This window comes from Macaca nemestrina, chromosome 6, assembly GCF_043159975.1.
Source record: "Macaca nemestrina isolate mMacNem1 chromosome 6, mMacNem.hap1, whole genome shotgun sequence".
In the NCBI taxonomy this organism is placed as follows: domain Eukaryota; kingdom Metazoa; phylum Chordata; class Mammalia; order Primates; family Cercopithecidae; genus Macaca; species Macaca nemestrina.
Window position 1 is genome coordinate 10,181,272 of NC_092130.1, and position 12,318 is coordinate 10,193,589.

Consider the following 12,318-nt stretch of genomic DNA (forward strand, 5'->3'; position numbering starts at 1 on the left):
TCAAGCATAAGCTAAAGGATAAGCAGTGACCCACGGCCAATTTCCTATGTCATACGCTTGCCATTACTGAAGTAAGTTAAGCCATTCTTCAAAACATTAAACAGCCTTCAAGAACATGAACTGCTTGTTTACAACATTATTTTTATTTTGTTTTAAATTATACATATACAAATTAGTAAACTCAACTCTCCCAAGTATTTGTTACTTCAACAATAAAAACAGAAACTCGTAACAAATAAGAAATCAGCAGAAAAACTGTTAGAAACAAGGGATATATCTGATATTTTAGACTCTTCAAAGAGGGGGTTGTTTTCTTTCTGCTTCTGTTAAGTTCTCAGTCTTGACGGGATGATTAAAATGTAGGATAAGGTCACAAAGCAATAACTGGGAGAGCTCTGTAAAACAAAACAGGAGATATTATATTGTAGCACATATGTCATTAAAAAAACTACTATTGCTTTAAGTAGCTATTTCTTCCTAGTTCCTAATTTAGTTTTTCCCAAGTGATTAGTGATAAAACCACAATTTAAGTGTGTCTCATTCTGACTTAAAATAAGATTTATGTATTAGAAAATAAGCATGACATAAAAACTTACTAAAAGTGTGCTCTTTAGCCCAACTTCTCAGTTATATTACTAAACTGCAACTTGATTTATACAAATTTGATTTATATGGTTTTAACTTATTTTTACCTATGTCATACATGCATATAGTACCAAGAATCAGATAAGTCTAAGGCACGTTACAAAAAATTGCAGTTCCAATCTCCCAGAGGCAACCAATTTCAGTTTTTTTGTTTTGTTTTGTTTTGTTTTGTTTTTAAGCTCATTTTGCTTCTGTTGCTTTGGTCATTTCAGTGTGTCTGTTTTGAGTATTGTTATTGGGGGGAGTGGTGCGATGGTGTTTACCTCCGTATCTCTAAATTTTTTGCGATTTTTTTTTTTTTTAATTTTCAGTGTTACCTGCCTCTGACACAGAAGATTAAGAGACAGCTCTTTCACACACCCTCTTCTCTCCCAATATACTTCAGGAAAAATTTTTGCTTAGCTCAATTATCTAATGTTTAAATGTTAATTATACAAATACTCTTCACAGCTGAGTCTTGTCATATGACATTTTTCCTTCCTGCACGCAACCCACCAGAGTTAATGTGTTTTTTCATTGCTGCAATATCAGAAATAATATTGCTGCATTATCAGAAATGTCCCCCGATTGAGTAAATTTGCTCTTGGGTTATTCAACACCTTAGCTATGCTATTGTTAAACGTCTCTCCTCTCCTGGAGCCTTCTGATTCGCTCCAATATGAACTGATTGCTTATTAGCACTGCTGTACAGTTGGTATCTTGGGAACTCCCTTCACCAATATCCTTGAGACTCCTTTTATCCCTCCATTCTGTGGAGTGCCCTTTCCCCCAAATTCCTGTGTCTCTTTTTGATCTGTTCCCTTGTTTGGTGACACATAGGCTCAGTAACTATCGGAATAAAATTATATGTCTGAAAATTTCTCTACACTAATCCTTAATTAGAAGGTTGACTCACTATGGAAATCTAGATTGGAAATCATATTTTTTCAGATTTCCAAAGGCACTGCTGCATTGCTTTCTAGGTTCCAGTGAAGCTGGAGTCATATGAGAACTTTCAAATGATTGTTTTGTTTTCAGAAGCTTTACAGATCTTTTTGTTCTCTCAGTAGACTGAAATTTCACAACACTCTGCCTTGGTATGAGCTTATTTTCATCCACTGTGGTGCATTCTTTCATTGTAGAAACTCATGCCCTTCAGCCCTGGAAAATTTTCTCTATTTCTTTAATGAATTGCCCGTCATTCATTGTCTATGTTCTCTCTTTCTAACACTCTTATTTGTTGGATGTTGGACTTCCTTCACTTATCTAATCCTTCTCCTCCCCATCATCAACACTTTCCATCTCTGTTTTGTTTACACTCCAGAGGAATTTCTTCATTTTACCTTTCAACCTATCAAGTTTTTCATTTCTACAGTCACACTTTTAATTTCCAAGAGCTCCTTCTTGTTCTCTGAATATTTTTTATAGTATCTGGTTCCTTTTTCATGGATACAGTATCTTCTCTTCTCTCTGAATATTAATAATTTCTTGAAGTTTTCATCTCCCCTCATTATTTCTGTTTCTTCCTCATTGAATCTGTTGATTTTTTCTCTGCTTTTCATATAAGATGTGCTTCTCAAATATCTGTTGTGTCTTAGTTGCCCATATTTAAGACTGTGACACTAAAAAGACAATTGTAAGTTCTGCACCTGTGGTACTCAATAATATGGCATTGATCTGGCTGCGTTATTTTGTTGGGAGAACCTCTGCTATTAGTATCTTTAGATCTTTTACCTTGGACTGGTCAGATTCCTGAGAGAAAAATCTACTTGGAGGGTATAAATCTGGCTGCCAGTATTTTGGTAGCCCAATGAAGAAAAAAAAATCCTGGGAGTCTTGTAATTTGATATGTAAACTTTGTTTCAATATCCTTCTTTACAGTATAGTACTTTCCCTCAACCTATGACTAGTGACTCCAGGGTAGATATCCTTGTTTTAACCTCAAGTCTTTTATCACAGTGAAGGGATAGCTGCCCAGCTATGCAGAGGGCAGAAGAGACCTCAGGGATCTACAATTCTTATATATTTAACTAGTCCTCCTGTTATTATTCAAACTTCACCCCTACTTCCAGAAGATTCTGGTGCCACCGTGAATTGAGTCGTAGGGGCTATTTTTGGCTTTACCCAGCCAGCTTAGGGTTCAGATTTTCGGACTTTGGGGTTCAGACTTGTCTATTTGCTTCTCCATTTGCCTTTTGTTTTGTTATCTCTTATTGGAATCTCTTTACTTGTGGATTTTTGTCTCTTTAAAAATAAGTTAAATTTAAATCTCAGGTCTACCACTGACTAGTTGCTTGACCTTGAAAAAGTTAAATCTCTCTATTTACACATCTGTAAATGCCAACGGCAACAGTTCCTACCTTATACGATTATTATGAAGACAGTTCATTTATGCAGAGTTCTTAGAAGAGTCCTGGATTACGGTAAATGCTGTAAGTGTTGGCTGCTGACATTATTATTTAGGGGATGAAGTGAGGGTGCACAGTGTTCATTTAATTCTCTACATTTACCAGAAGTCTACCTTCCTAGTGTAGCTCTACAGGTCCCTCAGAGCCTAACTGCCTGACCTACCATACAATGTCTCAAGAAAACATCTCTCATAGTTATTACATTTTATTTCAGGAAAGATTATTCTCCAAACTAGAACAATTAGAGTTTGGGGGGAATCTAAAGCTTAACTGTTTTAAATGAGTTCAAGCATCCAAAACTATTTATTCATTTAATAAACATTTTTCAAGAATCTAATCAATCGAGCCACGGTGTTAAGTACTAGAAATACCTGTAAGGAGCTTACAGTTGAGCAGGGATAAGAAAAGTAAGGAAATATGCAATTATAAAATAGTATAACGGGTGATAGCAAAGGGCAGAAAGGATAACATGCTGGCTCAAAAAAAGTTTTCCAATGTAAGTGACCTTGACTACTAGTAGTTAACCTGGTGTGTTGGAGATGGGGTATAGCAATGGGATTTCAGAAGGACAAGTATGTGTTGAAGCAGATACAGAAAAGCACTTGTGGATATGCAAATAGTTCAGTATGGCTAGAGCACAGAACATGCAGGAAGAACAGAGTGAGAGACTAGAGAGGAAAAGAGGGGCCTGATCTGAGCAGGTCATATAGTCCATTCTAAGATGTTTAGACTTTATCCTAAGGACAATGGTGAGTCAGTGAGGGTTTTCTGCAGATTGACATTTGAGGCTGGTTTTGAGAAATGATGAATTAAAGGTAGTCAGATTTCTTAATATGCACTGCAAATTTGTGAAATACATAGCATAAAGCACTTCCCAAACTTATTTGGCCATAAGAACATGGACTCTGTTCTACTGTACACCATCTATTAACATCTCTTGAAACAGCAGGGTTCTCAGATCAAAGTCCAGGAAATGCTGTCCTAGGGAGAATACATGGAAAAAGCATAATAGGCACTCACTATTTGGTGCCTAACTAACGGCCACGCCCTCTTCTTGGTGTCACAGCTTGATTTCGTTTGAGGTGTTCCTTTCCCCAGCTCCTGTAGTAAGTTCTGACTGGTCCAAACTGGTCTTGGCAATCCCAGTCCCCTTAGCTGTGGCTGCTGTAAGCATCAGCATATGATGCAAATCTGGCCAATGAAAGGGAAATGTGCTGGAGGGTTCTGGGAAAAGACTTATAAAAAGAGACTGTCTATATATCACCACCTCTGAAGGTAATGACCATGAGGAGTGATAAAGAGAGTGAACATGACAGAGCAGAAAGATGGAAAGAGCCTGGTCCCTGACAAAATCTTTAAACCTCTTAATTAACTTTAGGGCTGGGCTACCTTGGATCTTCTTGTTTTTCCTTATTGTATAAGTCAGGTTAGTTTTTTGTTATATACAGATGTAGGCCTCATAACCGACACAAGCTATCTTTAAATACCCAAGAGTTGTTTTAAAAAGAATAACTACATATTCAGTGTAGTTTTCATGGTTAGAAACAGGACTCTCAGGTGAAAGCAATAGGAGAACAGATTTCAGCTAGCCCGTGAGAAGGAATTGTTTAAAATGGAATGGATTGACTAGTGAGACAGGAAGTTCCCCAGAATAAGAAATGTTTGGTCAGGGATAGATAACACCTAGAAATACTCAATCACGGCCGGGTGCGGTGGCTCACGCCTATAATCCCAGCACTTTCGGAGGCTGAGGCAGGCGGATCACCAGGTCAGGAGATCGAGACCATCCTGGCTAACACGGTGAAACCCCGCCTCTACTAAAAATACAAAAAATTAGCTGGGTGTGGTGGCGGGCGCCTGTAGTCCCAGCTACTCAGGAGGCTGAGGAGAATGGCGTGAACCCGGAAGGCAGAGCTTGCAGTGAGCTGAGATGGTGCCACTCTACTGCAGCCTGAGCGAGATTCCATCTCAAAAAAAAAAAAAAAAAAAAAAAAAAAAGAAATATTCAATCACAGAAGTTTTCTTGGGATAAAATAACAGAATATGTCTGTGAGGTGAGCGACTAAACATCATGACCTATAAGGTCTAATCCTAGTATATGAATCTGTTTAAAATGAAGAAGCTTTAAGTCACAGAATCTAATTTATATTTTTAATTTGGGATGAACCTTAGGGGCTTAGTAAGAATTCATAAAGACAATGAATTTTGCTGAATGTGACATAGTCTTATAATGGTGTGTTGAAGGGAAGGAAGGGATGTAAAATTTACAGAGGTTAGACAACCTGATAAGCTTGTTAGTGTCAGGGATGGGAATTCAGGTCTGCTAACTCCAAAGTCGAACATAATTCATCTTTAGAGATCTAGTTCACTTACACTGAAAACATTTCTTAAGAAATAGAGAAATCCTAATTAGTGGGCAAAATTTATTTATACCCCAGCAGAAACATAAATTGGCTCTACCATTTATTTTATAACAATGACATGCAAACATTTTAGTGATTCAATACTTACCTTTTATCTTCTTCAACTCCAAAGAAATTGTGTTAATATTTTTAATTACTTTGTCCACATTTAGCTTATGATCAGTAGCACTCTTCTTACCCATCTGATTTTAAAATAAAAACAGAAACAATGTATATATCAGTATTTATGATATATTTACATTTTCAGTATTTCTATAAATCCATTATTTCAGAAATAATTATGAAACAAATCTTTATAAATGGTAGAAATCTAACATCAAAAGGCATCAATGTTATGTAATATTTTTCCAACTGAAAACTCCAACTGGAATTCGTAGGATTCCTCAATCAAACCATATCCACAAGAGAGGGCTTATAATAGAAATAAATACGTCCACTTTTGAGAAAGTCTCAGCCCTTATAAACTACCTTACAATTTAGCATTTGTGTTAAGATCTTCTCTAATTTTGTTTATGTAAGTCCATGTCTTTTTCTAACTTACTTTTGAATAACAGGGCCCACATATGATTTAAGTACACATTGAAACTCAAAAAGAATTTGATTATAATTCGTTAAGAGGGTAATTCAATTATAACCCACAAAGAGGGTGGCAAATGGCTAGTTTGGTTTTGGGAGTTAGGGTAACAGACATTTTGATTTTGGTTAACCGAAATGTATAAATCAATGCATTACTATGTTATACAGTACCTGTATATAACCAATTGTGTCAGATACAGACATACAGAGAGGTGGTTTCTTAAGACTAGAAACTAGTCTTAAGCTGTTCAGTCTCTCAAAATGACTTGAAAAACTTGATCTCAATTACCATACACAACTCCAGCAGTGTGAAAGGTAGGCATTTGTGGGTCAACCCGCTTCTTCAAAATAATGAAAACAAACTAACCTTTAAGTCAGTTCTTGCCTCTACCTTTTCCTGAGCAGGGAGAATTTCTCCAATTTCTCTCATTTCAGAGCCACTGTAAAAGAACTAATTTTGTTTCCCAGACATTAGTAAAATGTGCTTTGCATCTACCCCCAAGACCCTATTCTCCGGGATGTCAGTTATCTTCCCTGGGCATGCCAAACCAAGAGTCAAGTTGGAAGCAAAAAGATGGTATTTTAACATGGGGTGGAGTGATGGAATTAAAGAACTTCAAAAACGAGGGAAAAGTTTTCTAAAAAGAGTAAAGTAGAAACTAAATGGTTTTAGAGCCCAAGACAGCGGCCTCTCTCCGCTCTGGGGTCCAGTTCTCCAAGGCCCTCGAGTGCCCAGCGGGTGGCTGGGGTGAGGGCACAGCAGCATGTGGCTGGGACTTGACTGGAGGCAGGACAGGGTTGGGTCAAGCCCTCCCCAGGGAGCTCGGCCAGGCCACTACCTAGAAAGGAGAGGCAGCCCCAACAGCAATCCACCGACAGTGGGGAAGCGGAGACCAGGCTGTAGGGGCCGAAGGAATGGGGGGTCAGAAGCCAGGATGCCCCGACTCAAGGCCTGATACCACTAAAGCGCCATCTCCGGGCCACAGGACGCCGCCCAAGCCCTCAGCCCCGCGGAGCCATCGTTAGCACCGCAGGTTCTACTCCGAAAGCCCAGCCTCCCCCTTGGCCCAACCGACACCCGGGAGGAGCCCCAGATCTTTGGGGCCCTCAGCGACCCAACCGCCCATGAAGACCCCCCAGATCTTTGGGGCCGTGAGCAGCCCAACCACCCGCTCAACGGCCAAAGATGGAGTCTGAGGCACCTGGAAGTTTCCACAGTCCTCGCCCTCCCACACAGGATTTGGAATGAACCTTAGGGGCTTGCTAAGTTTCTTGCCAAGTGGACAGGATTAGGGCAATGTAAAATGGCCTCAGAGTGACTCTGGCCTGGGGAGAGACACCAGCCGCCCGGCCCACCCAGCCAGCAGCCCCCTTCTCCGCCCAACCGACACCCAGGGAGAGGCTCCGAGGCCAGCCTGGCCCACTGCCTCGCGGGGTGTGAGGCCCCGAGGCCAGCCTGGCCCACTGCCCACCCGTTGGGTGGTGGAAGATAGAGCCTCGGGCAGCCTGGAAATTTCAGCGGTCTTCACCCTCCCAAACCAGATCCGGATCCTTCAAGACAGAGCAGCTGTCACTACCCACCCAGCCAACCGTCACCGAGGTTCTGACAGGAGCAGGGAGTCGACTGGGAAGGCGAAGAGGCGCCCCCTGATTGGCCAGCTTCTCCGCCTGCGGCATCCTGGGAGTTGTAGTCCCAGGCAAGGCCCCTACGGAGAAGGTTCTGGATACCGGGTTACAACGGACTCGCGCTGCCACTTGGGCGGAAAAAACACTGACATTCCCTGCCCGCTATGTGCCAGGCCTTTGCAACCCTTATCTCCATTTAAGTTGCACAAGATAGCGGTAGCGTTAAGTGCGGACTCTGGAATAAAGCCGCTTGGGTTTGAATCCTATTCTGTCACCTGCTTAGTTGTATAAATGCAGATAAGCGATTAACCATTCAGAGTGCAGATGTCCTCACCTATCGTGTGGAACGATGATAACTGCCTTCCAGTATTAGTTTGAGGGTTAAGTTAGATAATGCATCAGAGGTGCTTGGCAGATAACAAGCGCCCAGAACTGTTAGCTATTATTATTCCTATAACATTTTATAGGAATGATAATAGTAAAGAGTAGCATGAATAAAGAGATGGAAGGTGGTTTTTTGCTAAGCCGAGAAGCTGGGATTCAAGCCGTCTTTTGCTTGACTCCAGAGGAAATCTCTGCCACTGCAACCTTTGAGGCAGGCCCAAAGATTTTTCTTCGTGCTCTGAGAAATTGAGGAGTTTAGGCCTTCAGCACAAGGTGCTATACGACAAGTGTTCGCTGTGTCTATGCCTCCCCTATAGTACACACCAGCCTCTGGAACCATCACCTTCCTGAAAGCCCACATCACAATTGTTGGGTATTTTATATCCAATTTCCTTCACTTTAACACTGCAGAATTTGTTGTCGAATGCAATTACCTAGATGAGGAGGGACAGAGGAGAACAGAGCTTAATGATAACCAGTTGTATGATCTTAGAAAAGAATATCTTCCTTATTCTGAGTCTCCGTTTCCTCATCTGTTTTCTTATGAGAGGGATGGGCTAAACCAGTAGTTCCTAAATTGTACTCACTGCTGGGTCACTGTTAAGATTCTGTGCTTATGGCACTCATATTATTATTACCTTCTCCTAAACACCTTATTTTCTCCTGTGGTTATCTACAGGGAGTTTCTAAAAGTGAAGAAGTTTTTAATAATAACCAGCTTCATAAAATATGAAGCTATATTATTACCTTCATATTTTAAATCTACTTATTTTTAAAATTTAAATCTACTTAAAAATATTTATATCACTAATGTTAAATAGAATAAAACACAAAGTCAGGCGAGGCACGGTGGCTCACGCCTGTAATCCCAGCACTTTGGGAGGCTGAGGCGGGTGAATCACGAGGTCAGGAGTTCGAGACCAGCCTAGCCAACATGGTGAAACCTCATCTCTACTAAAAATACAAAAAATTAGCTGGGTGTAGTGGCAGCAGCCTGTAATCCCAGCTACTCGGGAGGCTGAGGCAGGAGAATCGCTTGAACCCGGGAGGCGGAGGTTGCAGTGAGCCGAGATCGCGCCACTGCACTCTAGCCCAGGCGACAGAGTGAGACTCCATCTTAAAACAAACAAACGAACAAAACTCATAAAGTCATTGGAAAAATAAAGACAGTGAAAATAAGGCATATTTTAAATCATGTATATATGCTCGCAGCCAGATACAGTGTTTTCTGCAGCCTGATCTTTTTTGTTTGATGATGAAGAAGTAAAAACTTCTTCACTTTTAGAAACTCCCTGTGGATAACTGCAGGAGAAAATAAGGTGTTTAGGAGAAGTAGGTGGGTGGAGATAGCATTAAGACTGAGAATCCTAACAATCAAGTGATGGGCACTAGGGTTGGCAGGATGGAGCATCCCCTTGTCCCAAGCACACTGAACTCATTTTTGGGTTCATTGAGTGTTTGCAGGAGCTATCATAGCTCTACTACCTGTGAATTAGAATCCACAGGATTTTTTTGGCAGAATCTGAAGGTCTTGGATCCATCCAAAATGCTGACTGCTTCTTATGAATACTTGCAAACTACTGCTATTTGGAATATATCATCATTAAGCCATTAGTTATTCACAAATAAAAATCAACTTTGTGTTCCTTTTAAATAAGAGTTCTAAGGGGAATAAAAAGAGATTAAAAACTCAGAAAAAGACAGATTTAATAATGTATTTCTCTCTATAAAACTGTCTTGGAGCAGTGATGACTACTTATTGCAGTGTTTTCTCTCCTTAAATAACTATAGATTTTGTCTCTTTGGGGTTTTTTTCCCCCCTAATAAAATGAAAGCTTAAAAGCATGGTTTGCTACTCAGGGCTAGAGACTGTTACAGCTAAGGTCCTAAAAAAAAAAATCTATCTTCCTTAATAAGTTTGCAAATACAACACTATACTGGAACCCAACACAGGTTGCAGTTGTTGATTCTAATGTTAATCAAACAAAAGGATTTAAAAACTGGTAAGTGCCCCCATAAAGAGAAAAAGGTGCTGCAGACCAGCAAGGTGATCAAGCATTTTATGCAGTTGCATGTGTGCACCTTGGCTAATTTTATTACAGATTCTTGACATAAAGTCTACATTTCCAGGAAAACAAATAGAGTAAATTATCTCACTTCTTCCACTAGATCTCAGGGTTCCCATTTTCCTCCTGTCTGTTCATTATCAATTAAGAATGCTGGCCTCTGTGTCTAGGGACTGGCTCCCTGCTGGAGCATCAACCCCCTTCTGAACCTGACTTTGTATACAACCCCTGTGTGCACTAATTTGGGAGGCAGCAACATAAGCACGCGTTGGATCGTTACCTGGGGAGCATGACCAGCATTTGAAAGTTTAAGCAGATTCCTGTGTATCTGAACAACTATTGTGTTTCCCAAAGTCAATCACTTAAGGAAAGCAAGAAGCACGCTGACTTCTGCTACCCTGGTGTGAACTAAAAGCTGGAGTCCTTGTCCACTGTCTTCTTCGAGTAGCTGATGTTATATTATCCATTTTCTTATTATCCATTTTCTTTTTCTATATTATCCATTTTCTTTTTCTTTAGGAGAAACACTTCTGAAACACAAAAGGATATCATTAATGAGCATCCACATCGCTCCTAGGTTAACTGGAGCGTTTTCACTTCTAATTAAGAAATTACAGTTCTGTATCAATATTTCCCTCTGAACAGGGTCATGAGATATAATATAGAACACCCAGTTAAATTTGAGTTTCAGAGAAACAACAGACACTTTTTTAGTATAAGTATGTCCTGAATGTTATATGGCCCCCACTTATACTCAAAATATATTCGTTGTTGATCTAAGATTCAAATTTAATGGGAAATCCTGTATTTTTATTTGCTAAATTTGGCAACTCTCTACCCCAAACACTTCAGTTCTGAAGAAAGAAAAGCAAACAGTGTGAAATTTTGTAGATTCAGTAGATACGAAAGCCAAGAGAATGTTGAAGTTTTCCACCATGATGTCCAAAGTAATAAAACAGGTACACTTACTGTGCCGGAATCTGGCTCTCCTCCTCTGTCAGTGTCCCTGGAATGCAAGAGAGAAGCTAGGTTTTGAGACAGCAGATGGAAGGAAGCTGAGAGTATTCAACATGGCACTGTGTTTTGACAGTTGCTTGCTATGCCTTTTTGTCTGAAAACTCTTTGTGCTTGGCTTCTTAGAAGATGCCTTCATCTGGCAAGGCATATTTATGATACAATTTGTGTTAATTTCCAGAGATCCACCAATCAGAGAATACCTGTCTGTTCCAAAATAAAATATGTTTCTAATTCTCTCATGTCAGGCATCCATTCCCCCATAATACCTCCTCCGATTATTAAAGACATAGATCCTGGTGGATGTCATTTCCCTCTGGGCATTGCCCCACACCCCCACACTGTGCCCTCATCAGCATCCAGGCCATGAAGAATGAGCATCTTTATCAAAAGACATATTGTGTTCATGAAGTCAATTCCTATAGAATATAAGGGTGTACTCACATTTTGTTATGAAAAAAAGAATGCATATGTGCATAAAAGCAAATCTGGAAGCGTATCTACCAAAATGTTTACAATGATTGTTAGCATTAATGATAATGAGATTTGAGGGTGATTTTATTTCTTTGTGATTATTTATTTAGCCTAGTCATAATTTTAACCCCATCTCCTTCTCTATATTTTAACTTCTCAGGTCATTTCTCAGCATGATGCATCAATCACTTTAAAGCAGAGCTTCTCAGACTCTGCAGCACACAACTTAGGGAGCTTGTGAAAATGCAGATTCTGGGGCCCACCTCAAAGACTCAGCTTTAGTGAATCTAAGGTGAGGCTCCCTGAATCTGCATTTTTAATCCCCTGCCCTCCCAACTCCTTCTATGTTAACCTAGGAGGTCTTTGGATCATGTTTGAGGAACACTGGCTGGCAGTTTCACTGGGCATCTTACACAAGTCTCAAACAATGGGACCGTGATTGAAATGTATTTTAGTTACTGATGCCAGAATTCAAGTGGGGTTTTTTTTTCCATAAGTATTTATATAATTTTCAGTCATCAATAAGAACCGCTTAATTAGGAAAAAATGTTTGGGATAGAACACCCCCCACCCCAGCCCAGCAGAATATGAAGACTCAATGTCTATATTCTCTAAAGTGAGAAGAAGGAGATGGGCATCCCAGTTTCAAGTTCTTTCTAATTAAGGTCTTTATTTCTTCTATTTCCTAGTAATTTTATTTATTTATTTATTTATTTATTTATT

General features: G+C 39.9%; 1 protein-coding gene across 1 annotated transcript; it reads right to left on the bottom strand.

Annotated features, from left to right (window-relative positions):
* Window positions 1-124: 124 nt before the first annotated feature.
* Window positions 125-7,738, bottom strand: C6H5orf58 (chromosome 6 C5orf58 homolog). The gene is given in 5 exon segments (XM_071098097.1): window positions 125-311; window positions 313-395; window positions 5,544-5,637; window positions 6,399-6,482; window positions 7,613-7,738. Coding segments are annotated over 5 exon segments (462 nt in total). The 5' UTR covers window positions 7,709-7,738; the 3' UTR covers window positions 125-206.
* Window positions 7,739-12,318: the final 4,580 nt, after the last annotated feature.